Genomic DNA, 26,505 nt, shown 5'->3' with positions numbered 1-26,505 from the left:
TGTTTTTTAATAAAAAGAAATTTAGACTAGATCAGAAGCGAGTAACATGCCTAACGGCTTTTAGCATTTTAAAAATGAATAAACCAAACCAATCACCTTCTCCCAATGAAACTCTGAATTTTGACAAATTAAAGATATCCCACAAAAGACCCATCACCTGAGCAATGTCCCACACAAATATACCCCAATACTTAGTATTCCGACTCTCTTTGCTGCTTTTGTATATATTAAATGGAACAAAGGAAACCGATTTATCCATGACACTAAAGTAATGAAAAAAGGCTGACTGGTATTCAGTGTTATGAAGGCAACCCTGATGTTTCTGTCTCTATGGGAAACCAGGGTTCTTGAGCTGCTTTGGGAGCTCCTGCTCTGCTGGCTTTATGGAATCTACATGTCACTGAAGTCATATGCTGTGACTCCAGGCAGAGTTGTAAACCATTTCACTTTTACTCCTGAGCAGATGAATCCATACACCAGCAGTAGTGATAGGGAAGATTTTCACATGGGTATATCTAGGGATAGTGGATGAAATTAAAAAAAGGAAATTTTGGGCTAAACACCAGGAAAACCATTATGGTAAGATCTTATTGTGATATAGTCTCTGATCAAGTGATTGAAACCTCTTTCTCTGTGACATTTAAGACTAGCCTGGGAAAAAACCTGGACAGACTTTACAGTACTAAAGAAAATCCTGCACTGGGATAGAGCTTAAATCTCCCATTTTCCCCTCTAATTGCTAAAAGAGAAAAAAGATTGCAGATGGAAGAAAGGTGGTGCGTTAAAAAGAAAAAATAACGAGGTGCTGAGGAGTGTAGAAAGAAAGAATAGGGACAAAAAGCAACCCTTAGAATGAGAGAGGTGAGCTATCATCAACACTGAGATGGCAAAGGACAGGCAGCCTGTTGCCAAAATGTAAAGTTCATAATGAGTCCTTTAAGGCCCCAATTTTGCAAACACTTCTTCAAGTGAGTAGTTCCACTGTTCTCAGCATCAGATTCAGTATTGGCCAACCCAGGTGTTCAAAAATTCATGACCTGAGCCTTCTAAACATCATGAGATTGGCTTAGAAATTTTGAGACCTGAAATACATTTTGGGTTTTTGATTTGCCTTCTGGTTTTTGAGCCTTTGGGGGTTCATATTTTCAAGCTTTTCTCCAGAACCATAAGGGAGGCAAACTTTTTTTAAATAAACACTGAGATTCTTATATACTACCATGATTCCAGGAGCTGGGGCTTTAAGAAAAATACCAAATATCACAAGACCTGCAAAAATATCTCAGATCTGACAACATGGGAGACTGCTTACTGAGTCAGAGCTGCCAGGGTCATGCCTGAAATTTTCGGTTGTGTTGGCTTTCGTTCAAGAGTAGCTGTTTCCATGCTCTATGGATATAGACTTTACACTCAATAAAAGAAAACATTATAAAGGCCCAGGCCCTGACACATATCCCTGTATGTTTCTGACATGAATGGCACTTTTCTACACCAGGGTGGCCTCAGTAGAAGTTGAACTCTTTTATTTAGTTAACTAACGGAGGAGTCTCCTCCTGTCCCTCCTGAGCTAGTAAGATGTATTCCTTCTTGTGCCTTGCCATGACCTTTAAGGATGTTTTCAAAGCCTATTGCCAACCTGCCTCTAATCTAAACTGCTCCATGTTAGATGAACTCTGAACATTTCTCACCTGTTGGAGCAAACTGAGGTGGCACAGATAACAAAAGTTTTAGATTGGGATGAAATTTTGCACAGCATCTACCATTGCTGTCAACCAGAGGAGCCTTTGTGATGTTAATTGTGATATTAGTAATTGTAAAATAAAGCTACATAGTTCTGCTCAGTTCTCTGGCCCCTAAAATGCAAAGCCAAAAACAGTTGTCCCATAGCTGTAGTGTCCAGCTCTAACCCTGACATTTCTCGATAGTAAGAGAAAAGCTGAAGTTACAACTCTGGTTCCTTCCTGTTTCTAAACGTCATTATGGGAGACATCTCTTTCTTATTTTTAGCTTACAATTGATGTTAGTTAACAGGTTGGTAACAAAGGTTACCACTTGGCCAATATTTGACCACCTTGGCCAGTTTTTTTATGGATGTGCCAGTTGCCAGAAAAATAATTTAACTTGCCAGGGTTTGTTTTTTTTCCATGTGGGTCTAAGGATTTGCATTATTATCACAATGCACTGGGATATCTAATGTTAGAAGTTTCTATGTCCAGTTAAAGATGCTGCAGTGTTCCCACTTCCGCAGTTTAAGCGGTAACAGATCAAAACTGTTGAAAATACAGCAGCTGTCTGCCCACCGACATGTATGAGAAAAGGTTTGAGTCATAGGAGAGTGAGGTGATGTTCAATGTTATCAATCTTACCTATATATGTTATCTCTCTAGGTACTCTAAGTGGCCGTTGAAGGGGGGGAGTTACGGAGTTGACTTGTGGTTGGGGGTTGAGGTTGCGGGGGGTTTGCTTGTGTGTGCGGGGGCGGGGGTTGCATTTCAAAAGTGGTAACCCTATTGGTAACACTGGAAGCATTTTCTAGAATTGAGGCTGAGATGTATGAGAAATTGTGGGGGTAAGCAAGCTTGCTGTGTGAAAACGCATGCTTTGAAAATGCAAAATATTTAAGTGTGACCCTAATTTCTCATTCTCTGTTTGGTAGCTGGCTTCAGAGGCTGTTGGTAGTTGTCCCTGTTTTCCATGATCACTCCCTAATTTGGGGGCTGGTGCCCAGCAGTGCAGTTAGCAATTCATCCCTAATTACCATTGTTTAGGCCACTGGCTGTTAGAGTGGTGGATTTATTTATTGCACGGGTAGTTTGCTGCAGGAAGCTAATATGAAAGAGGAGAAATATCCTCAACCCATTGGCTAGTCACTGAAAGCAATGCCAGTTATTTAGCACTGGAGGCAGGGCTTAGCTGGTTGACTCAAACCTCATTGATTGCTTACCTCTGAAGGGCAGGGTTCCAGTGTCAAAATGCTAGTTAAGTGTTGTCCCTTTCCCCTGTTGTGGATCAGCAGGTGATAAAGTGGTCACACTAGCTAAGGTAGGTTTCCAAGGAAAGAGCCTTTCCCAGGAGACTTAATGTGCTTTTGAGTTCCTTGCAAGGTGCAGGAAGAGGGACCAGAGCCTAGTCCTGAGAGGTATGGGAGGATACTTTTCGTTTTCAGTAACTGTGCTTTCAGCAAAGCAACTGAGATATTTTGTTAAAGGGCAGGTGTATAAGTTAGGGCAGCTTGTTTACATTAAGAATATCAAAAACATGCAATATCTGGATGGAAAGTCTGTGTTTTTTCTACTGAGCAGGAAAAATATGAACTATAGCACAGCTAATGCTCTTTGCTGAAATAATGTACCACCAAAAGGGCAAAATTATTGTGTTTTACATGCATATGTGTGTATTATGGCAGTACCTGGTAGTAACCCCCATGTGTGTATAAAATGGTTAAAAAAATAATCTGAGGATTTTAGTTAATTGCAAATCCCAGTTTTCCTGTGCTGGGAATCTAAGAGAGGAGGAGAGATTGATTAAAAATGGATGATCTTCCTTTTGTGCTACTGCATGAGTGCTGGCTAGTCTATTTATTTTCACAGTCCAAAGTGAGCGAACTGCAAACAAGGATTTCCCTGCTCAAGTTGATAAAATGTTGAGACCCCTCCTAGTTCGTAAAGAAACCTGCTCAGCTCCTTTTCAGGTTCAGGGGTGTTCTTTAGAGAAGTTACTTTGAGGCTGAGACCCCATGAGCTGTAACAATCTCTTTCCTGTCTGGAAACAACCTGTATTTATTCTTCTTGCAAGTAACCTCCTAAAATAACCGGAAAAAATAGAAGGAAAAATACGGAATGGGTGGGATTTTTGAATGGGCAACTTGGTGCTGACTCTAGTTAGTGTATAATCATTTCACAGGTTCCAGGGTTTGTGTGGGTCCTTCGCACAGCAGCAAAAGCAAAGGGGGGGGGGAGATTTTAAATTGGGAAAATGAAAAGGAGTACTTGTGGCACCTTAGAGACTAACCAATTTGGGAAAATGTGACTGTTAAATAAAACCATTGGCGAGGGCCGCTTGACGGCAGGCAGCCCCTGAAACTACTTAAAACTGTTTTATAAAAAACTGACTAGAGTAAAGATTTCAAACTGCCACGATCCCTTTATAGTAAGAGAAGGAAGCCTGCTTCCCCCCCCCGTAAGGCTGTGGCGCTCGGATGAACAGCATGCAGGATCCCAGCAGTACAAACGCCCTCCCCCCGCTGTTTTACACTGGCTCCAGCCTGTGTGTCTCACTCTCTCAGGCTGCTGCTTGCTGGGTGTGGCTAGTGCTGCTTTATTGGAGATTCCAGCTGTGGCTGTCTGTCAGTTTCCGCCCCCAAAGAGGACTGAGTTTGCAGGGACTGGGAGCTGCGGTAGGAAGAGTAGGAGCAGCAGCACGCGGAGATCAGGTTTGCTTTCTCCAGGGGATTAGGAGAGAAATCAACCATCTGAAGAAGCCCCCCCCGCTCTACTGCTATCACGAGTTTTTCTTCAGAGCAACTTTGATTGTGGGTTCTCTTCTCTGGAACGGCTGTACGTGTAGATAGGCTGCCGAGAAGCTCTCAAACTGCAATCGATCAGATTACAAAGGGTGTGTGTAGGGGGGCTCATTCAGGAAAGAGGCTCGAAAGGCAAATGAACCGGGCTGTCAAGCCAAAGAGCTGGATCCACAAAGAGCCTGCCGTAATCCGGATCTTTGCCTGGTAGGGACTGTAAAACTGCCACCTTTCATGAATGCCGGCAGAACTCAAACAGGTTAGTGCGAAACTTACATTGCTTCCCTCCTCCTCCCACAGGTCCGCTATACATCATCTGTATTTATTTATGCATGTTTGTTTGATGGTTGGTTAGAGTGTCTGTCTGGAAGAGAGGGAGGTTTGGGGTTTATTTTTTTAAATCAGAGGGTTAGAGGAGAAATCGAAGCTGCTTTTCTAACAGACTATTGGAGAGAGATTTTGCTTTTGTCTTCTGTGTTAACTATTGAACCTCCCCCCAAAAGCAAGCTATTGTTTACTTTGACCTTCAACAAGGTTCAGTAAATCCAGGGCACTCTTTGGCACTGAATAGCTAGAAATAATGTTCTTTATTTACCAAAAAAAACCCCAACCCTCTGCCATTGTTAAAGGTTTGTTCTCCACTCAGCGTTCCTTTGCTTTCTCTTTTGTTTTTAACATAACCTTCTGGTACATTCAATATCAAAAATAAAGTGAAGTTGGTTTAAACAAACCCCTCTGGCCCATAATGTTAGAAAATGTTGTGGAACTATTGTGGAAAAACTCAAACATTCTACCTTACCTTGGAGTGTTTTTGGGCATTGCAGGGCAAAGCATTTGCAAGTGAAATATAAATAAAGATCATGTAGACTTCTGCTTTCCTGGAATAAGAGGAGCAAAACCTGCAGATGATACTCATGTGCATTAATATGGGCTAGCATGTTCAAAGTGGTGGTGGTTCAGCTTCCTTTGATTATCTCAGCTAGAAGCTGTCCATGCATCTTAGTAACACAGTTGAATTGGATTTCTCAAAGCAACCGGGGTATCAAAAAGTCACACTCTTTCCTGGGCTTTGTGGGAATCCTTGCATGATTAGTGATATACAGATGGTTCTTGCGGCCATTGACCTTTCTGCTAGAGATGGTAGGATTCCTATCATGTTTAGGTGCTTGTTTGTCTGTATTTCTTGTGTTGTACACCACCTGTGGACTTTTCAGAGAGGAAAGAATGGTGTTTTACCTTTTTATATTGCTTGACCTGAAACTATTCTGGCTGTTGAATTACATGTGATTGGTGGTTGATGTACACAAAGTTAGCAACAGAAACCTGTCTCCTTGGATATTTTTCCACTGGGAGGAAAAAGCTGGAGGTCGGGAGCAGAATGCTAACTATCAAAAAGGCACATCTGAGATGAACAGACTTGTGTGTTTCTGGATGGGCAGGGAGGGAAACAGAACATGGAAAGGAATGGAATATTACCCTTAACTGCATCAGTTGTACATGTCAGTTAGTTTCTCCATGTAAATCTGTTTTCATTGTCCGAATAAGATAGTGTTATGGCCTCAATTTTAGGTGACCCTCTCCATGTTTAGGATGGATGGATAGATAGATTTTATTTCCTCTGCCCTTCTTTTGGATGGAACATGGATGCTGGGTTGATTGAGGTCACTTTGCAGTATAACTTGCAGGTGGTACTGTAGGTGGGAATTAGAGGGCTCTTTATTTTAAGAATTGTGGTGGTTCTTGAACTGCTTGTTGTCGAAGTAACTTATTGTGCAGTTGTATAGAATATGGAAATTGAGATTATTAAAGGAAAACTAATCTTAAATTAAAACTAGACTCGGAGAAGAGTGAAGAGTTTTGGTTTGGCTGTTAGTGATTTGACATTCAGGCTCAGATTTGAAATCTAGGTATGGGATGTTGCTTCAGGCCTATCACTGGCTCCAAACACTGGATCAGGCACTAACTTCAGGCCAAATATCAAAATCCACAATTCCCTGTGGCTGCAACTGCTTTATTGTCTGCTGTATTCATCCTCCGTAGAGGAGGAGGTGGCAGCAGAGGGGGAGGGTAAGTCTGCATTGCTGCACTAAAACAGCACAGCTACACCGCCGTAGCGCATCTGGTGAGGATGCGCTGTGCTGATGGGAGAGTGTCTCCCGCCGACATACTGCCGGTGTGGACGGCGTTTAGGTTGCTGTAACTTACTTCATTCAGGAGTGTGTCTCCTCCCTCCCCCCTGAGCTCCATAAATTATATCGACTTAAGCAGTAGTGTTGACCAGCCCATAGTTTCTTCTGCCACAATACCGTTCAGGCCTGTACCTTGCCTCTTCTTTCTGCCTCAGCAAATAGATAGTCTGCTGACGCTCTTATCACAGGCATCAGTCACCTCAAACTGTCCAATTTCAGGAGCCAATGACTCTCATGAACTCTATCAGAGGGCAGAAGGTTATTTTCTTCTGACGATTAAACCTAATTCCCCCTTGTTGGGTAAAGGCCTGAAGTAGATTAAATCCCTTTACACCTTGCTTTCACTAGCCTTTTCCCTTCAGACTTACCCACGCTGCCCTTACGCTGCTGGAGCTGCACAGGTGGTGGTGGTGTAGTTGGGCCACTGGCGTGCACCAGCACTTCAATCGCCACGTAACCTTAGACTTGCTCTGAGCAGGGTTGGATTATGCAGTGGTTACAATGCTGGTGGCCTGTTGGCATAGTGCTGTGGCTCTGTAGCAGTAGTGGGAAGTCTGAAAGAAAAAGTTACCGGAAATACAGCCTGAGTTAGGTGCTTTTGTTTTTAAACTCATTGTAAGCATCTTTCTGACTAAACTGGTTTCTGGCATGATTTGTCCAGTGTGGACAGAGCTAGAAAGGGGGTTGAATTTCTAGCCTAGATTCTTATCTAGGCTAGCATGCACATTTAAACATGGTTTGCTCTTGTCTACATTGAACACTCCCACTTAAATGGTTTCAACATCCCAGAGTAGATGGTACTGAAATTTGTTTTTTAGGCATCTATTAAATCCAAATCCTGAGGTCCTTAATTACACAGGACTCACTGAGGTTAGTTTTTATTCAGGTAAAACCTTAGGATTTGGACAGTAGTGAATGCTGGATCTGCTGTTAGCAGTGAATATTGTCATTAAATTGTGTTAACATAGCTGGAGAAAAGGATAGAAATATGCCAACAAGATCCTGTAAAAAGCTCCTAGGCACTATGGTAATACAAATACGTGTGCATGGGCTCTGAAAAAGGAGGTGCTTAATAAGTAAAATTTGTTGTTTTTTAAAAAAAGTTTTCCATGAAGTATTCAATCCTGGACAGTTGATAACTTTTGGGATAGCGAACTCCATAATGCCTAACACATACCTATATATATGTTAATCCCGCTTTGTAACAGCAATAAATTGGTGGTAGCAACTTTGCAGTAAAGTTAGAGGGTAACTCCCAGTTGTAGCCTGATATTTTAATACCCCATCTCTTCTTTTTTTTTCCCACTAAAAGGAAACCACCCTGAAATTTTGCAGAGCCCATTTATTTCATAGTAAAGTTTTTCTCAGAATTTTGATTAGAAATAAGAAAATAAGTTTCAGGACATTGCCATTTTTAAGATTTCCCCCTCCTTTCCTTTCTCTGGAGTGTTCCTAAGTCTTTTTGGTGCATCAGGCCTTCAAAAGGGTGTGGCCTAGAAACTCCAAGTTTGTATTTGGTTCGGTTAGCTCTTCCGAGGAGCTGCACACTGAAGAAGGGGTTAAAAAAGATTGTTTAAATGTTGCTGTTTATATGCTTGAAAATGGCTATTCTTTCCTTTCTCCTATCTGACTTACTCAGTCCAAGAAATCTTAACGTTGCCCCATAATAACTTGTTTTGACCTTTGCAGTTTTTTGCAAGTATTATGGAGAAAAGTTAAAGTTGCACAAGTAGGATGACTGTGATTAAAAATATGTAGCTGTGGGAACTGGTTGTGTCCTTTAACTGTTCATGCCCAGACTTTTTAACTTGTAAAATTTTTGAAAACTTTCTGCAGGGACAAGAAGAGTTAATTGAAAAACACTTTCAGCCTTAACTCTTTAACAAAGATTTTTTGTGTGTGTAGGAAAGCTATATTCGGGAATCGCTTTACCCACCAATGAAATGCTGCTACCTCTGATATGGAATGTGGCAGCTATTTAACCAAGTACAAGGGGTTGAGAATGTTTAATGGGACTAGTAGCAATGAAGCCAAATTCCTAATAAGGCTTGGGGAAAGGGAGAACTCACGAGCCCAGAAATGCTGGGTCCCTTCTGTTTACCTCTGAAACAGGTAGAAATATACTGAGGGGAAGGGGTTTTCTTCCCCTTCCACTGGCTGCCTGGCAGGGAATAGCGGTGCTGATTGGCTTTCATGCTTCCTCCTTCCCAATTTAAAGTTTTCCCGGGGGTCCTTTTGACTTGCTCCACAACTGTCCCTCCCTCCTCCCACACTGGTAGTATCTTGAGCTCTGGGTTTGACTGTTCACCTGTTTTGGGATCAGGAAGGAATTTTTTTTTTCCATTGCACTAAACTGGCAGAGGTCTGGTGGGTTTTTCTCCTTCCTTGCAGTGTTGTGGGGGCACAGTTAGACAAAGGAGTAGGAATAGGAAGTCTAACATCAGGAGATAATATAGGAATATTTAGTTAGCTGTAACTTTAGGCTGGTGTCGGGGGAAGATAAATGCTGAAAGGGCTAGGTTCCAAGGGTAAAGGAGACCTGGGGTTTCACTGGTGGACCTTGTCCCTTTACTGACAAGGGGAGTCTTGAAGCTTATACAGACCTAGATCCTCCTTGGTATCCACTACACCCCCTGTGGGAGGGAGGGCGAGGGGGTTCAGAAGTAAGCTGAGCTTAGTCCCATGGGCAGACTGAAGGGGGTCTGTCCTGAGGTATTGGTTATGTGGTGGGAGTTCTGTTATCTCATCCTGGACCCAGTTAAATGCCTGATGTGGGAAGGGGTGAGCATATGTGTCCCTTCCCATTGTTAAGTTAATAAAGTTGGGACCTGCCACTCAGATCCATCCCTGTGTCAATCTGTCATTTGTCTGTGTCCTGACCAGTGCCACCAATGGAACTTGAAACTGTTACCACAATGTAAGCTTATACTCAAATAAATTGGTTAGTCTCTAAGGTGCCACAAGTACTCCTTTTCTTTTTGCGAATACAGACTAACACGGCTGTTACTCTGAAACCTGTCACAATGTAATTGTACCTGTTAAGGGTTTGGTGAGCGCTTGAAGGCTGAACCCTCTACTCTTAAGAATCTCCTGGAATCTTTCACATCTACAGGTGGTCAAGACATGACCATTATAATCCTTGGTGGAACTCAACTGCAGTTACTGGAATTATACGACTGTCCATATTTTCACTATCATCAGCACATAGAATACAAGAGAGCCTGCTGCATTATATTCCATAACTTCAAAAAACCCCAACAAAACAAACAAACAAGCACCAATCTAATTCACAAAACTTTACTGCTGTTTACAATGCACTGCATGAATCAGAAAACAACATGATTTTCATTACCAGAGCATGAAGTACAAAGCTATGAGGAGGGGAAAAAAATACCGTGTTTTTATTTGGTATTCTAAGAAAACAAGCTTGGGAAGCCATTGAGGAACCAGAAACACTGCATACGATGTTTTTAATGTCACTTTTATGTCCTAACTCTACTTGAAAACAATTTAAACTTCTGAGATTACTATCTATAGTTTATGCCCATAAGAAACTGAGTTCAAGTCTATTTTTCTTTTAAATAAATAACCCTTAGATTTCCAATATCTCAGGGAGGAATAAAATTCCCTCGAACATTCTATTTTAAAAACAGGAAGGGGTGGGGAAGGAGGTGGAAGAACCCGAGTCTTTTGTAAACAATTTTGTGGTTCCAGCTGCCAAAACAGTATCCACAAAATGCTCTTAAGCCAAGTGTCTTTGGACGCAAGAAAGCTTAAAGAGCAGTAATTTTAGAAACACCCACACATTTAAGTGTATAATATTATTTTATCAATGTTTCTTTTTCTGGAAAGTCTTTGGACTGGAGTCAGACTCTAGGAGTTTTATACCATATTTGTTATGCCTCTGGTATAGACAGCAAAGCAGAGATTATATTTTATGTTGGTTTTAAATTTTGTGTTGGCATTATTTAGCTGGAGGTTTTTTTTTTTTAAAAAAGTCCCATTTGCTACAGAAGAAAAATAAAAAGCAGCATCTTGTCCCATGCAATATCCTTCCAGTCCACCCCCAAGAAAAAAAACTGGCGGCTGAGCATCAGTTTAAAAAGGGGGGAACAGTACTAGAGATGAAAAGCAAGTTGCACCAGATTTAAAGCAACCTGAAAAATCTGGGTCCAGAAGAGCTCACTTCCTATTTTGGCATCAAAATAAGTAGCAGGATTTCCAAGAGTGCTCAGCACTCTTGAAAAATCTGATTAAGTATCACATAGGGAGCGGACAGAGCTCTTCTGAAAATCTAGCCCTTAGTTAGTGGCTTATATGGCAGAAGAGCTCTTCTTTAAAAACAAACTAATAAATGCCACTTCAGTTCCTGCAGATTAAAACCTTCATAATGTCTTCAGGCGGGAACTTATGTAAATATAGAATTCCCTCTCCCATGCTAATGTTTTTACCAAGCTGATGAAGAAACATTAAGTAAAAAACAAAAATACATACATGAAAATAAAGGCACTAAACCTTGGATGCTGTACAATATGAAGGTCAGTCCTGATGGTTAATAAACACAATTAGAATTCCCTTGCTTCTCCTTCTGTAAAAAAGAGAAGGTAATCTCTCTTATTTTCTTCAAATTTCCTGTCTGTCATTCAAGGAAGGCCTTTTTGCTATTTCCTGTTGCAAAAAGTGATGGATGGCAAGAAGTGTTTCTGATGTAACTACAAATGTTTCTCCCCTCCAGAAATAACCTGCTAAAAAGCATATTGTACCTCAGAAGCAGGGTAGCACCCTTAAAAGCTGCCAGCTGCATGCAGGAATACACAGTGCTGGTACTGCTATGCCACTGGCTGGTGTCAGGACTGTCACTAACTGATGAGAAGTTGAACAGGAAAGGGCAGAGAAATGAGATGCAATAGGATCACATAATAAAATAGAAGATAAATGTGTAGCCTTGACCAAGATGCAGTTTAGCCCCTGGAACTACAACAGAATTTGGGGAGGGAAAGGAGACAAACAATCCAGATAAAATGAAACTGCTAAGGAGAAATATAAAATGCAGTTGTCTTCCTCTTAATGTATACATTTACCAATATTAATGTGAACTTTTATTATTTACAATAATCTTGTAACCTCTTCAGTCCATTCTCTTACCAACTTGTTCACAGAAAATATTTTATTGTACTTTTGTGGATATTTGAATAGCCACCACCAAGTAGTAGTTCTATTCAGGTTCTTACAGTTGCATCATCATGATCCCCAAATGTCTTCAGACGTGCTTTAAATAACAAAACTGGCATCTATAAGAAAGACCCAATCTACTTTATTAAATATTCACCAAGTTATCTAGTCAGTGCTAGACGGCAGGGAAAGGCTTCTAACCTAAGACAGCTTTATACGTGTGATCTCTTCTGAAATGCATCCTGGAAGCTCTTAATGTGCTTAGCTTCATCGTCAATGCACTGTTATTAATAGATGATGACAGCACATAAACTAGTTTAATAAAAAAACCTGCCAACTTGCTCACACAATTTTGGGGGGTCCAAGGGAAGAGAAATGATCTTTCTCTTTCCCCATCTCCAAACTTTCACTAGAATTTCTGATCATTGGCTCTGCTGTACTTCAAACTCATCCTGCAAAGACCTGTACAGCACGTGAACCGTGCAAAAATCTTTTGAAGCTATCATGGAGGGAATTTAGGCTTAAGACCACAGTGTCTTGAGTTAGTCTATTGACTGCATTTACAAGTTTTGGAAGGAACATTTTAACTACTGCCATTATGACCCCTATTAATGTAGGGAAGATACATTTTTCTGCTGATTAGGTACAGTATATTGTCTCATAACTATCATTTCTGAAGGTGCTTACATCTGCAGTTCATATTATTTTCCCAAATACACAAACATGAAGAGCAGTGAATGAGAAAACTGAAGCACCCAATAGAGCGGAATATCTCACCCATGAAGTCCAATCATCTCTCTTTCAGGAGTGTTCAGGGCTCATGCAGAGCTCATGAGATATGAAGGCCCTTTCTTCTCAAATACTGATTTATGACTGCATTTTATAAGAACTGGCAGCAATAAAAGAAAACGGTGATAAGGAAGTACCGGTAAAGAATTTCTTTGGCTGTATTCCAGCAATTTCAAATATTATCAACTCAACAGAAACAGCTACGCTATGATAGCACACAAACCAATCAACACTAAAGTGAACTCATAAAGCTGAAATTTTTGAAATTATAATGTACAAAATACAATTCCATTTTATTACAGAGAAGCAGTGAAATACAATTCACTAATGTTGTTAGTTATCAAAAATCAACTACATAAAATACTGGAGTTAGAGGGAAAGGTTTAGGTGCCAACCGATGCCAGCTGAGGATCCTGGATTAATTTATGGACATTCGAGTAAAATTCTATAATTAGTAGCAATATTGCAATATTTTATTTACAAACAAAAAACCCAGAAATACTACTTCTACAGCATTTAGTATTGTGCTGCAATATTTAAAATCCTAGAAAAGGAGGAAGAAATAATATGATTACTGTTGCCCTTATTAAAAATATAATTTATGATCCGTAAAAGAAGCTGTGCTCGGAAGAAAGGCTGATGAAAACCACATCTCTGGTTCATGAGAGATTTAGAAATAGAGGAAAGATCACCAAAATGGGCATCTCTGGTGTCCCAAAGAATATGGGAAGTTTTTCACACGTGCTGAGCACATCTGGAATTGAAGCCAACAATACAGAGCATATTCTAAACCAAGTTATAAAGATCGTGTTCCTTCCCTAATTTAAAGTTTATAGAGCAATGGGAGAATGGCTCTGTTAGCAAGAAGGGTTAAGACAGACAGCACGCTTATGAGAAGTCAGTACAATACTTTTAAACACACAGTTAACTCTAATTTTGTAAGTAGCTCCATTGACTTCAATGGGACTATTCACGTGCCCTAAACTAAACATGCAGTTAAGTACCTTGTTGAATCAGGGCCTAAGCTAGGCCCTAACAGAAGTCTCTGCTGCCATCAATGTTAGTAATATTCATCATCTTAAATGTAATGAAGCATTTTCTGGTGGGCAAGAAAGTAATGCACAAGTAGAAGTGGAACTGCATTCCTTGGGGACCCTAAGCTCCCTGTTTATTAAGGAAAATAGAACCGGGTATAATGGTTGTTATGAAGGCAACTTCCCAAGAGGATTTTGCAAAATCCTAATAATTTTTCCCTACCCAAGGATGGCGGGGGAGAGGACTATACAGCACTAAATTTACACAGATGAAGTTCTAACCCCTTAAAGAATACAATTTATGGATTAGGACATGCTCTGCTAATGCAGAACATAGGTTCATAAAGGGAATAAAAAAATGCGGCAACCTGTATAACCAATTTATAAACAAGTTTGTGCTTCCTTCTGTCTAGATCAAAGATAGAATGTGTTTCACTCTCAGCCATCTATTGTTTAATACATAGAGTAGATGTAATTCAATACAGTGGGAACTACAGTATATAGCTTTATACCAACTTCGCTTTCAAATTCTTCTCCACAGCTACTTTAAAACATTTAACATACTGTCAATAGCCTTTACTAAGCTCTTTAACTGCATAACTCCATTTCATTCAAGTCTGTAAAGCTCTAATCTTTGTAAGTACTTATGGTTTACTTCTTTAAGTGCATCAGAAAACAAGCCAGCTAAGGCCCACATATTGATGTGCCTGAAAGTGACAACTGTAAATTCCCTTGTCAATGACATCATCAAGAAAAAATTTAAATAGCTAAAGATGCACAATTCGCTAATTTCTTTAAAGGTTTACATTTTGAATACCAGAATAATCCTGAGCATGCATAAGAACTTCATTTGCATCTCAGGGCTCTGCCATGCATAAACAAACTGAGCTGTCCTGTCTCACACTAGACCCCCAATGAATTACAAACTTATTTCCCATTTGGAGGGTCATTTATATGATAGGCCCAATTCTGATCTCTGTTATATTACTATGTATCCAGAATAACCCCATGCAGTGACCTTGATTCTGGGTTTTCACCTAAATATGTTTAAATTCCTCAAATATATGCATACAGCACACTCTTTACAATTTAAAAAACAAACAAACAAAAAAGGCTGTGACATTCCTGTTTAACTTCAGGCTTTTGGTTGATTTCTGAGATCTTCTGGAATGCCTCCAACATCTCCGGACTGTCAGAAGCCACAGCTGCGATAACTATGAAAATTATACTGAATAAAATTAGAGGGAAAAATTGAGTGATTTTAGCCAAAGGAGGCAGGCTGCAAAGAGGACCATTCTGGAGCCCAAATATTCTCCAGGTTCACTTATAATTGTTGATTCTATTTATTTTCCCAGTGCTCAAGAGAAGGAAGGGAAGGATAAATCTGTAGGGTTTAGCAAAAGGAAAATCTCAGACTTTTCAATTTCCCATTGTAGGCAAGTGTGGAGTAGCCATTATCAAATGGGCAGAAAGTATCAGCATAGGTAATGAACAATCGCTTTATTTTGGTGTTAGGAGTGCATTGTGCTGCTGGAGGTACCTGTTTTTGAATTGCACTAAGGTGATATTGCTGAGAGGGATATATATACACACACACAGAGGTAAGAAGCTGTACAACGTGTGCAGTACAGTGCAAGCTGGTGAAGTCTGACTGTTGCTGGGCAAAGTATGTTAAACAAACATTGACGAATTTCTAGTCCCAGTCAAACCAACTCTCTCTGTTGCTTAAATTCTAGCAGCAACCGTACAAAATGTTGGGTTAGTGTGAGAAATTCACTTTTGAGTTGTCTAAGAGGAGCCTCCTACAAGGCTCCTTTCTTTATTCTGACCATATCAATGTGTCTGTCTTTTAAGAGCATTTGTTCTCAGGTTTATTTATATTGGCAGCTACTAATGTTTCAGTGAGTTAACCTAAAGATACTGCGTACTGTTCTGGGGCCACATTCAGCTGTGAGAGAGACATGTGCAACTCTATTGAAATAAAAAAGCTTCAGACCAAGCACATGCTGTTGATGATAACAATTGTTACATTTTGATCAGCATGGTTCTCTAAGCTTTTTTCTGAATGGGTAAATGACTATTCTAAAATGTTCCACACTGTGTGTTTCTGGGACACAGGAGTCCATATTGGGAAATTTTCATCTACTGAGGAAGGATGATCTTGTGGTTCAGAGATTCTTAGATTAAGACCAGAAGGGACATTATGATCCTCTAATCTGACATCCTGAATAACACAGGCCATAGGATTTCACCAGGTGGTTTCTGCATCAAGCTCAGAATGTCTGGTTGAGCTAGAATATGTCTTTTAAAAAAGATGTGCAATCAAACTGGTGAAGGTACTAGCCTAGGACTTAGGTAATGTAGATTCAATTCCTGGCTCAGCCATAGACTTTTTACAACTTTGGACATCACTTAACCTACCCTGGGCATAATTTCCCATATGTAAAACAGAGATGATAGTTTTGTGCCCAACATGCTTGTTGTGACAATTAAAAATTCATTAATGACAGTGTATTCATGTTTTCTTGGGTTTCTGTATGTGTATTCAAGGGGGCTTTCAATCCTGGCACTTCAGATTGCAGTTTCTCATGCACAGGAATGCAGTTCAATATATGTGCCCTGGCACTTCTCCTGTTTCTTGGTTTAGAAGATCATAGTCAGCAGGTCATAGTATGGAATTGCTCTTTTAGAGGAGCCCTAATACCAAGCTACTGTTCATAAATGTCATCAGAACATGTCTTCTACTCAAGTGGTGTTTAAACTTTAGGAAGAAAGACCACATCTTCATGTTGCTGTGCTCCTTTCCCCCCTTTCCCTCCTGCAACTCTCTCCTCTTTCTCCCATCACAGACACATTTCTCATCTGCTCCCCTTCTCTTTAACACCTTTGCTTACCCCAGTGACCCGATCTCATCTCATCCCCTCCCTTACTCTTCTCCTTAACCTCTCACTCTCCTCTAGCTCTTCCTCTCATATACATACATGCTCTAGTCTCTCCCATCTTAAAACCCCATCCTTGACCCTAGTTGCCTTTCCACCTACTGCTTCATCTTCCTTTTCCTTTCCATCTCTAAGCTCATTGAACACAGTGTCAGCAATCACCGTATGGAGTTGGAGTTCCTAGATGCTTTCCAGTCTGGCTTCTGCCCCTTGCAGTCCATTGAAACTGCTCTCCCCAAAGTCTCTCGTGACCTCCTTCAAGCTAAAGCTCAGAATTAGTACTCCATCCTCATCCTCCTTGACCTGTCAGCTGCCTGTGACATAGCTGACCATGTCCTCCTCCTTTGGCTTCCATCACTCTGTCTCCCCCCCCCCCAGGTTTCCTCCTATCTCTCTAATTGCTCCTTCAGTGTGTTCTTTGGGATCCTCTTCCTCTTCCTTGCCCACCAATTTTTCGTGCGGATTTCTTAGGGCTCTGTCCTTGGGCCCCTTCTTTTTTTTCTCTCTACACCTTATCTCTGGACAATCTCAACTGCAAACACAAAACAAGTACCATGTTATGTTGATGACGTACAGATTTACCTCTCTACTTCAGATCTGTCTCCCGTCCAAGCTAAAATTTCAGACTGTCTCTCTGACATCTTCTTGTGGATGTCTAGCTGCCAGCTTAAGCTCAACAGAGCTGCTAATCTTCCCACAACCTCATTTCTTGATTCACTGCGGACAAAACCACTATCCTATCCGTCACTCGGGCCTGTAACCTTTGACTCCACCTGGATGGTAGACCTCTCCTTAGGTCCTATGTTCAAATCTTCTTTCTGTATAAGGTCTCTAAGGGAATGTCTACACAGCATCTGGGAGGTGTGATTCTGAGCTTGGGTAGATATAAACACTCTAGCTCTGCTTGAACTAGCATGTAAAAATAGCATTGTGTCCGAGGTGGCATGGACAGCAGCTTGGGCTATCTGGCTGAGTAAAATACCACTTGACCCCCCACCTCCCCAGGTATGTAATCTGGCAGCTAGTCTGAGCCACCTTGCATGCTGCCTTGGACACATCGCTATTTTTAGTTGCTAGATTAAGCAGAACTAGCACATGTATGTCTACCCAGGCTCATAATCCCACCCCCCAGCTACGATATGGCCTTATCCATCCACGCAGGTAAAGCACTCATGATCTCCTGTCTCAGATACTGCAACATGCTTCTCTCTGGCCTTGACAAATGCAATCTTGCTTGTCAATACCACTTGTATGCATTCTGAATGCTACTGCAAAGATCATTTTCCTAGCTTGTCCTTTTGACAGTCACCATTCTCTCTGAATCCCTCCTCTTCATAGCATCAAACATAAGCTGCTTGTTTTCACTTTTAAAGCTCTTCATTTAATCCCCACTCTACCTATCATCTTCGTTGATGCTCACCTCCAATTGGTTCATGAGGCCAGCCTCCACCACCCACCTGTTTAATATTCAAACAGGCACCTTTGTGCGTTCTCCCATGCTGTCCCATATGTTTGGGAGGTTTGCTCCCCATAAACATTCACATAACTAACTCATTATCCTCCTTAAAACTCTCCTTTGCTGTGATGCTTGCAAAAAAACTCGACAATGTTGTTTATGTGCAGAGACCACTACCTGTCATACTGACTAATATTGTCTCACTGTTCACTTGTTCTCTTACATCTGTCTGTATCCACCTTTTTGCCTCTTGTATTATACTTAGTCCCTGCCCCCAGGAGTTTCCAAACTATCTTTTTATTCTGTGTCTGTACATTACCTAGCAAAATGGGGTATTGGTCTCCTAATAATAACAAATATTCCTAGAATACTAGTTCAAAAACCTAGCAGCACACTCCTCTTATTTATGTAACTTTAGTTATAACAAAGGACTGAACTGAACTATTGTGAATTGGAAAATGTATTCAATTCCTAGCTGGAAAGATTTGGGTCCAATTCTGCTGTCGCTTGTAGTGATTTTGTGCTAGTGTACCTCTGACTTCAGAAGGAGATACTCCTGATTTATGCTTGTGGAAGTGAAATTAGAAACTGGCTGGCAGATACGAATATCATTATAACCTGTTTTGGAATGTAGTGGAGGGTTTGAAGTGGCAGAGGGAATTATGACTTGTGCTGATCAATTTGTTGGAAAATGAAGAGTTAAGAATATAAAAGTAAGATTACAGATCTAAAAATGCTGGTTTTAGGTTTGTAGTCTCGAGAGAGACATTCAGCACCATTGCACAGAGTTATTTCATTCTTAATTTTAATTGACATATCCCAGAATGCAACTTTCCCTTATGAAACCTCAGCGATCCCTTGTACTTACAGTTGGTTAGTCTCTAAGGTGCCACAAGTACTCCTTTTCTACTTACAGTACAAGTTGACAAGTGGGTTTTTTGTTTAGTTTTGAAGTTTTGGAACTCCTGCTCTGAAACGTGGGTGCTTGTGTGATTCAGGAATATATATTTACCTGCCAACTTTTAACTGAGATTTCAGTCATCATTAATTTCTTTTTGACTTCAAAGTCTTTTCTAACAACCTTACAAGTGTGTAGACTTGTTTAAGGAAAGATTCATTTGAATTTCATTGTAAGCTGGTTATCTCTTGGGATTTCAGCTTGCTTCAGCCTAAAGTAATGAAAGCTTTTTTCTGCTGCGGCTAGTGGCAGGGACTCTGTCTCATGGAATTGTTAACCTTGAGCTCTAGTGACAAGTGTATCATATGGGAGGTTTAAACAATAGAATATTTAAATTAATATATTTATATATTTTTGGCTGTAAAAGTGACATCAGGGTTGCACCTTTTCAACAGCTTGTTCTGGCCATAACACATGTTTCATTCCTCTTCTGCACTTGATTCAAGTTTATAAACTAGAACTAAACCAGAATGATAGTAGCAGCTCCTTTTCATAAAATTTGGGGTGATGTAGGCACTTGCAGTTCCATGTAGAGTTTAACAAAGTGTGTCAGAGTAACAGCCGTGTTAGTCCGTATTCGCAAAAAGAAAAGGAGGACTTGTGGCACCTTAGAGACTAACCAATTTATTTGAGCATGAACTTTCATGAGCTACAGCATCCGATGAAGTGAGCTGTAGCTCACGAAAGCTCATGCTCAAATAAATTGGTTAGTCTCTAAGGTGCCACAAGTACTCCTTTTCTTTTAACAAAGTGTGTGTTACCCCAGTCCAAAGAAACTAAGTTATTGCTGTTCTTTAACAGGATTATCCCAGTCACTTTCCTTAAGCCTTGTCATACGGTCTTTTGTCCACACTATGGCCTGTGAGTGATTAAATTATGGTACAGTATTCTTTGTAGATGCTGTGGGGACACACAAAATGGGAGCTTTTTGCTTAAACAACAACTTTGCATTTGTTGGCTCTTTTTTTTTTTTAACTGTTTAAAGATGGATGAACATACACTCACTCTCTGAATATTAAAATTTGATCAAATAAATTTTGTTAGTCTCTAAGGTGCCACAAGTACTCCTTTTCTTTTTGCGAATACAGACTAACACAGCTGCTACTCTAAAATCTGAGCTCTAGTTATCCATTTTGGGGTTAAACCAAAATTTCAGGTCTGAACACACTGGAAATTTGAGAAAGTCCAGAACTGAATTTTATTGACCCAGGCCACTATCCAGTCCTAGTTTGATAACATAGGAAGACTCCAGCATTTTAGTTGTTTAAAATTATTCCCAAGATTGCTCAAACTAGCAGTCCCATATTACAATATTTTACTAATATCAAAGTGCTGGTATGCAGAGCTTTGGAGAATAGATTCTTAAAGGGCTCTCAAAGCGTTGCACAACATAACACAAATCCATTATGCAAAGTGCAATAACATCTTCAGTGTGTTTGTTTAGACAATTATACTACTGTGCAAGTGGTTTGCCAAGGGAGACATGTAGCATTAGGGACAGTAATTGGAGTCTTCCCAACGCTGTAACTTCTTCAGTTAAGTTCCCTGCCACCCACTGCTTCCGGAAAGATGGATCAATGGTGATGTGGGTAGACTAAATAGGAAATGACAGCTAGAGGTCATGACATAGTGAACTCCAGTTAGAATTAAGTGGCTTTTTTCTTTTTTTCTCCCAGGCATAAATAGGATTTGTATCTGTTTTTTAAAACTGGAATAGGTGATTTTTAAATGGCTCACCTTGATATGGTAGAGGAAGATGGATCAAGAAAACAGAACCCAAGGCAGCATGCTTCTCTGCTGGCTACCCAGCTCCTGGAGCATGTGCCCCTGACAGTTAGTCTTAATGTAGATTCCCTCATAAAGAATTCTCATGGCAGAAATTGAAGCTGTTTTTCAGACAGGTAGCACAGCGTGTAGTAGTGGCCCCACTGTTAAGAGTTTAAGGGGAGCAAAAAGAGGAAAGGAAACTTGGAGGCATGGGGGAGGTTCCCTATCAAATTATAGGATGTATGAGTAAGAGAGGCATAAGACAACTCTGACTGACTTCTGTTATCCTACCTGATGGAGCAGCCATAACGTTAAAAAAACGATGCCATTAAATGCAGTGTTCCAAGTGATTGATTGGCAGTACAATGGTAAGTGTGGTCCATTGGCTATTTTTTTTATAATAGCTGCCTATAAAACGGTTGGCTGTCCCATCAGCAGGCAGTACTTGTTTTAAATTCCTAGCCAGAGCCTAGGACCTCCATGAGTCTCATCCAGTCAGGTACCTTCGCTCGGAATACCACCCACTATATCCGGCTCCATGAAGGAGGCAAGTGACTCTCATGTCTTTGTGGTAGATACTATGTAACTTCCTGTTCCCTGAATTCAGTCTATAACAGTGAAGCACCTGAACACTCTTTCGCCTTCTTGGGGGGATGATTAAAAACCATGATCTGTGTTGGCCCCATATCTAACCTGCTGTTTTGGGGTTTGGAAGATGGAGGAAGTCACGCTGCCTGTCTAAAGCTTTATGTCCTTGGCTGTGTTTTCTGTATCGGTTATGTAACGTGCCTACAGTTTATGACAGCCACAAGGGATAAATCTAAATAAGTCTATTACCTCACTCCTTGTTTCCAGTTTTCAACCTGCTTTTGTATCCGATCGTTGGCTTTATCTTTTTGAGTTTTAAGGTGGTGTGTTTAAAAACTGTTTTTATTGTAGTTTGTTTATCATGGCACAGAATGTCTAGGGAGGGCAGTGCTTTATAAACATTTAAAGTTCAGGCATGCTTGTTTTGCCCAGCTTCAAAGCAGGACCCCTGCTGATTAGGTTCTAGATTGAGGCAGATGTCACAGTTCTGTTTTAAGTTTCTATTCTTCATGTGTCTCCATCTTACTCATACTGGTATAGTTCTTCCAGAAGCCTTACGACTTCAGAACCTGCATATATTGCCTAAATAGTAACACATTTTAAGTTGGTCTGTTTTTTAAATTAAATACAGTAAATGTTACACACCCACCCACGCACCCTAGTCATGTACAGTAAAGTCAGGGGATGTGTCCTTATGCATGTTTTTTGAGGGGAAAGGGTGTTGTTCCCTCTCCCCCCCCCACCCCCCGGGTTCTTATAAGCGAATAACCTGGAAGAACATTGTTGTTACATTCAGCTTATTGTACAGTCAAACAGTATCTATTGTTCACAGTCAACATGATTTTAGATCTGTGGCGGCTTGCAAGTCAACTGTGCTGCATTCTTTGTTTTGTGTGATACTGCGTTGCCACAGGCTCCGATTAATTTAAATAGGCTTACCATTTATTTTTAGTACAGTTTTTAGAGGATATTAGGTTTCGGACATATTCTGTTTGGGAAAGCTACTTTTTGTGCTGCTCGAACGACAAAAAGCCTGGAATAATAGGCGTGACTGTTCAGCCTCCTATGCTGCATGATGCAGATATAACACTTAATTTGTAAAGGGATGTCCTGCTGTATGCACTTATAAATCTAGGAGGAAATCTATCTGAAGTGTCTTAATGTCCTTTAAGGTGAAATTCACCCCTTCAACTCCAGTGAGGGCGTAAAGGTAGTAGTCTTTAAACCCCGTGCCTTCTGAGGTGAAAATTCACCCTCAGGGCAGTGTTCAGTGTATAAGTAAGAATGTATATTTCTGTAACCAGGTGCCCAAAAGCCTCTGGGGCCCTTTAAAAATATCTGAAACCATAGCTAGAAATCAGACATAGGTATTAAGTTGTGATCACACCAGCACTCCCCTCCTACACTTCATCCTCAAGTGACAACAGCCTCGTGTCTGAGCTGTCTGTTTCCTATACAGACTGGGGAGAGATAGGTAGAAGACAGTGCAGAGCTCCTCTTCCTCTAAACTGCCATGCATGAAAAGAGAAGGAATTGCATTGGGATCCGCCTACATCTGCTTTTCAGAGAGAGAGAGCGTCTTTCAATTGCACACATCTTGAGGATGCTACTTCAGTCTAGAGACCTGATTCTGAGAGGTGTTGAGCACCGGGCAGCTACAGAAAGTTTTGACAGGTTTCAGAGTAGCAGCCGTGTTAGTCTGTATTCGCAAAAAGAAAAGGAGGACTTGTGGCACCTTAGAGACTAACCAATTTATTTGAGCATAAGCTTTCGTGAGCTACAGCTCACTTCATCGGATGCATGCAGTTTATTACGAAAGCTTATGCTCGAAGGAAGTTTTGAGTGCAGCACTTCCTGGGATCAGGCCCCTAAATAAAGTCTCCTTTTTTTTTAGGGAAGGATAAAGTAGTTCCAAGAAAAATAAGGAACCACTTGAAGCAGCCCTCTCCTGAGGCTGGGTGGGGAAAGGTTAGTTTACTTCTGTCACCAAGTTACCTTTTTGTGGTGTGTGGTTTTGGTTTTTGAATGTGTCTGCACTTTCTGCTTCTGGGAGGGACCCCTGAAGTGAAGTACAGGAGACACTGCTCTTTTGGTATTTCTGGTCTGACTTGAAGCAGGAAGTACCAGGCATCTCAGCAGAGAGCCTACTCTCAAGGCTTTCCTGCCTAAGGGACCAATCCTGTACCGCTAGCGTGGATGGGAGTTTTACCATTGAGTGCGGTTGGAGTAGGATTGGGCCTTTTTGTTTTGAAGATTCATGAAATCTGCATGAGTAAACAAACTTTTGGGTGTTGGCCTGTGGCCACTGAAGTTCACCATCACTGAACATGATTTATTTGCAGTGCTGAGTTTCGCTTTTATTTGGACTGATAAAGAAATATTGGCCATAATGATCTTAGAGCCATTACACTGATACTGCTCTCTTCTCCTCTTCCCTCCCCACCCCCTCTCAAATGCCAGACTTTTAAAGGTGCAAATCGTTGCTTTCACAAGACTGGTTTCTGTTCCTTCCTCCTGCCCCTCTCCTTCAGGCATGCACAATCAAATCAATCTCAGTGCTTTGCTGAGCAAAAGCATCTCTAAAAAGGCAGTTAAATTTACAGTAAATGTAGACAGTTTCTTGTACAATATACATGAGGAAGATCTGAATGAGTAATTTAACCTGAAGAAAAGAGTATCAATTGTGGATGGGGGAGGAAGGGGAATTGTTGCTTAAAAGATGTGATAAATGATCACTGGTAATATTTTATTGTATTCATCTATGAAAATCATTCAGGTACTACAGAGAGGGCAAATTCATGTTGTCCATATGTTGGATAATGTTTTCTTTTAACATATGTATATTTAAAATATATGTATACTTTTCTGCTCTATCTCAGTAAAACTCATCCAGTCCACTGCGTGGGTGGGATTTTCAGAAGTGCTTAAAGGGACTGAAAATTAATGGGTGCCTAACCCCCTTAAGTACACTTGAGACAGAAGAATGCAGCCCCCTCCTTCCTTGGAGGCTCATCCTCTCTTGAGCTCTGTGCTGCAGCAGGCAGAGATGCTAGATGAACGGAAAGCATGGGTTGCTGCAGGAGCATGCAAAGGGAAGGTGGCTAGGGCGTTCAAGGCAGAGAGTGCTGAAGCATTTGGAGAGCTGATCCCTTGTTTATGTTCTAGCCGCTGATGCAGAGAGCCATCTGGTACCAGTAGCTAGAATTTAGCAGATTTTGAACTTTCACTGCCACTCTGTAGAGAACCTCGGAAACAAGTATGGAAATTGGGTATTACTGGGCAGTATGGGTGTGGTAAACCACCTCTGTGCTTTGGTGTTTCATCTCCCTGTAGCTACTTTTAAGATGTACTGTGTACCCCATAGAATGCTGCTTCTTAAATAGCTGGCCTAGGGATAGTGCAATGCACTGACATGGTAGATGGAGGGTTTATATTTTCTTTTGGCTACCTTGCTTTTACAGCTGGCAGACAGCACACAGGTTGGCACAGCTGACTGTCTCCAGCGAGAAGAGACTGGAATAACAGGCTGTGGCAGGTCAGGATTCAGGTCCTTCGGAAGAGCTATATTGAAAACCTTCTACAGTACGTACATGTGCTATGTTGTATCTGCTTCTAGCTAGTGATATTAGGCTCCCTCTTTCATGAAATCATAAAATCAGTTCATTTAAAAAAAAAAACACACCCCAACAACCTACAATAGTTGTAACATGTGGGACACTGATGCCCAAACTTTTGAGGGTTGCCCCCCCGGCCTTCTCCCTGGCCACGCCCTCCTGGAGTGAGGGCCAGGAGTGGTACCTTGGCTCCAGGGAGGGGGGATGCCTACAGGGAGCACAGGCTAGGGATGCAGCTGGGGATGGGCCTGGGGGCGGGAGCAAAGCTGCAGCCTGGCCTGTGGTGGAGGCTGGCAGCTGGGCCCGGGGCCAGGTGTGGCTCTGCTCCCACCCCTAGCCTGGGCCAGGAATGGCACTGTGGCAAGTGGCCAAGACTGGGGCGGGGCCAGGAGCAAAGCCACAGCCAGGCCACTGTGGGGGCTGGCAGCCAGGCCTACAGTGGGGTGCGGAGCCGCCCTGTAGCTGGGGAAGGGGTCAGGTGTGGGGCCGGGAGACAGGGCTGTGGTTGGAGGCAGTGCTGGAGCAGAGCTGGAGGCAGGGCGAGTCTGGCAGGCGCTCCCTCCCCGCTACCCTTGGGGGCTGGCCCGGCTTGCTGCACCCTTCCCCCCAGGGGGGCGCACTCCACAGTTTGGAGCCCTCTGGTGTAGAATGAAGATTGCAGCCAGGGCCAGATTAAGTTTATGAGGGGCCTAAGGCCAATGGGAGGGAAGGGCCCAAGTATGAATTACATATTGCAAAAGAAGTAATGAAGTCATCAAACATTTATCTACATACATATTTACATATTATTTATGTAAAATTAACAAATTTATTCTACTATCACTGCACTCAGTTCTTCAAACAATTCCTTCCCCCCCCGCCCCCAGCTTTAGCTGTGGCAAAGTCATGAATGATATCATCGTAATTCAAATATTTAATTATTTCATTCTTGATGCTCAAGAGGGGCAAAGCACTGAGATGCTCTTGGTGGATTGGAGGACATTTTTGACCCTTTATTAGAAGAGAGAAGGAACATTCTTCACTACAGTTCGTGATCATTAGTGATAAATACAGTTTCAACATTTGGGAAACATTCCGTTACATTGGATTCAGTGATAACTCAGTACATTCAAATAGATTTGCTTTTGTCATCTTTTCTCTCAATATCGGAGAGTGATGTGAATTCAACAAATTGAAGAAATTCTTTAGTAAAATCTATTGGGAGATCGTCTGGGTACTTCTGACACTGATGTTTGATACCTTCACTGACTTGAGAACTTGAAGTGTTAAGCGAAAAATTTATCTGTACACGAAAGGCTTTGTCAATATTTCCATAAGCCTCTATTCAATGTTCTAATGAACTCTTCAGTTTGTCAATGATTGTGATGAAGGCATCCTTGTCACTGAATGAGTGGGCAGTTGCATCACTCACGATCTTTGCATCTTTTCTTGATTCTTGAGATTCATCATTCTTGATGCTCTCTAGTGCTTCAAGGTTGTTGGG

The 26,505-nt window shown here is 41.3% G+C and overlaps 1 protein-coding gene across 18 annotated transcripts in view; it reads left to right on the top strand.

The window, feature by feature from the left end:
- The window catches only part of ARVCF (ARVCF delta catenin family member), a 446,960-nt gene that overhangs the window by 221,825 nt on the left and 198,630 nt on the right, over positions 1 to 26,505 (top strand). Inside the window, exon 2 of one of the 18 annotated variants that reach the window (XM_048822069.2) lies at positions 23,303 to 23,376. The exons of 16 other annotated variants lie outside the window; for them this stretch is intronic. Coding sequence is in view for 1 of the 2 variants with exons in the window: in XM_048822061.2 (XP_048678018.2) it covers positions 4,755 to 4,775 (21 nt within the window). In the remaining variant the exon portion in view is untranslated. Of the gene's footprint in view, positions 1 to 4,334; positions 4,776 to 23,302; positions 23,377 to 26,505 lie in introns of those variants that run through there. One more of the 18 variants, XM_048822061.2, reaches the window with a different exon arrangement.

Source organism: Caretta caretta, chromosome 15 (assembly GCF_965140235.1).
Source record: "Caretta caretta isolate rCarCar2 chromosome 15, rCarCar1.hap1, whole genome shotgun sequence".
In the NCBI taxonomy this organism is placed as follows: Eukaryota; Metazoa; Chordata; order Testudines; family Cheloniidae; genus Caretta; species Caretta caretta.
The sequence above is the reverse complement of the archived record's forward strand: the minus strand, read 5'-3'. Positions and strand labels throughout refer to the sequence as shown.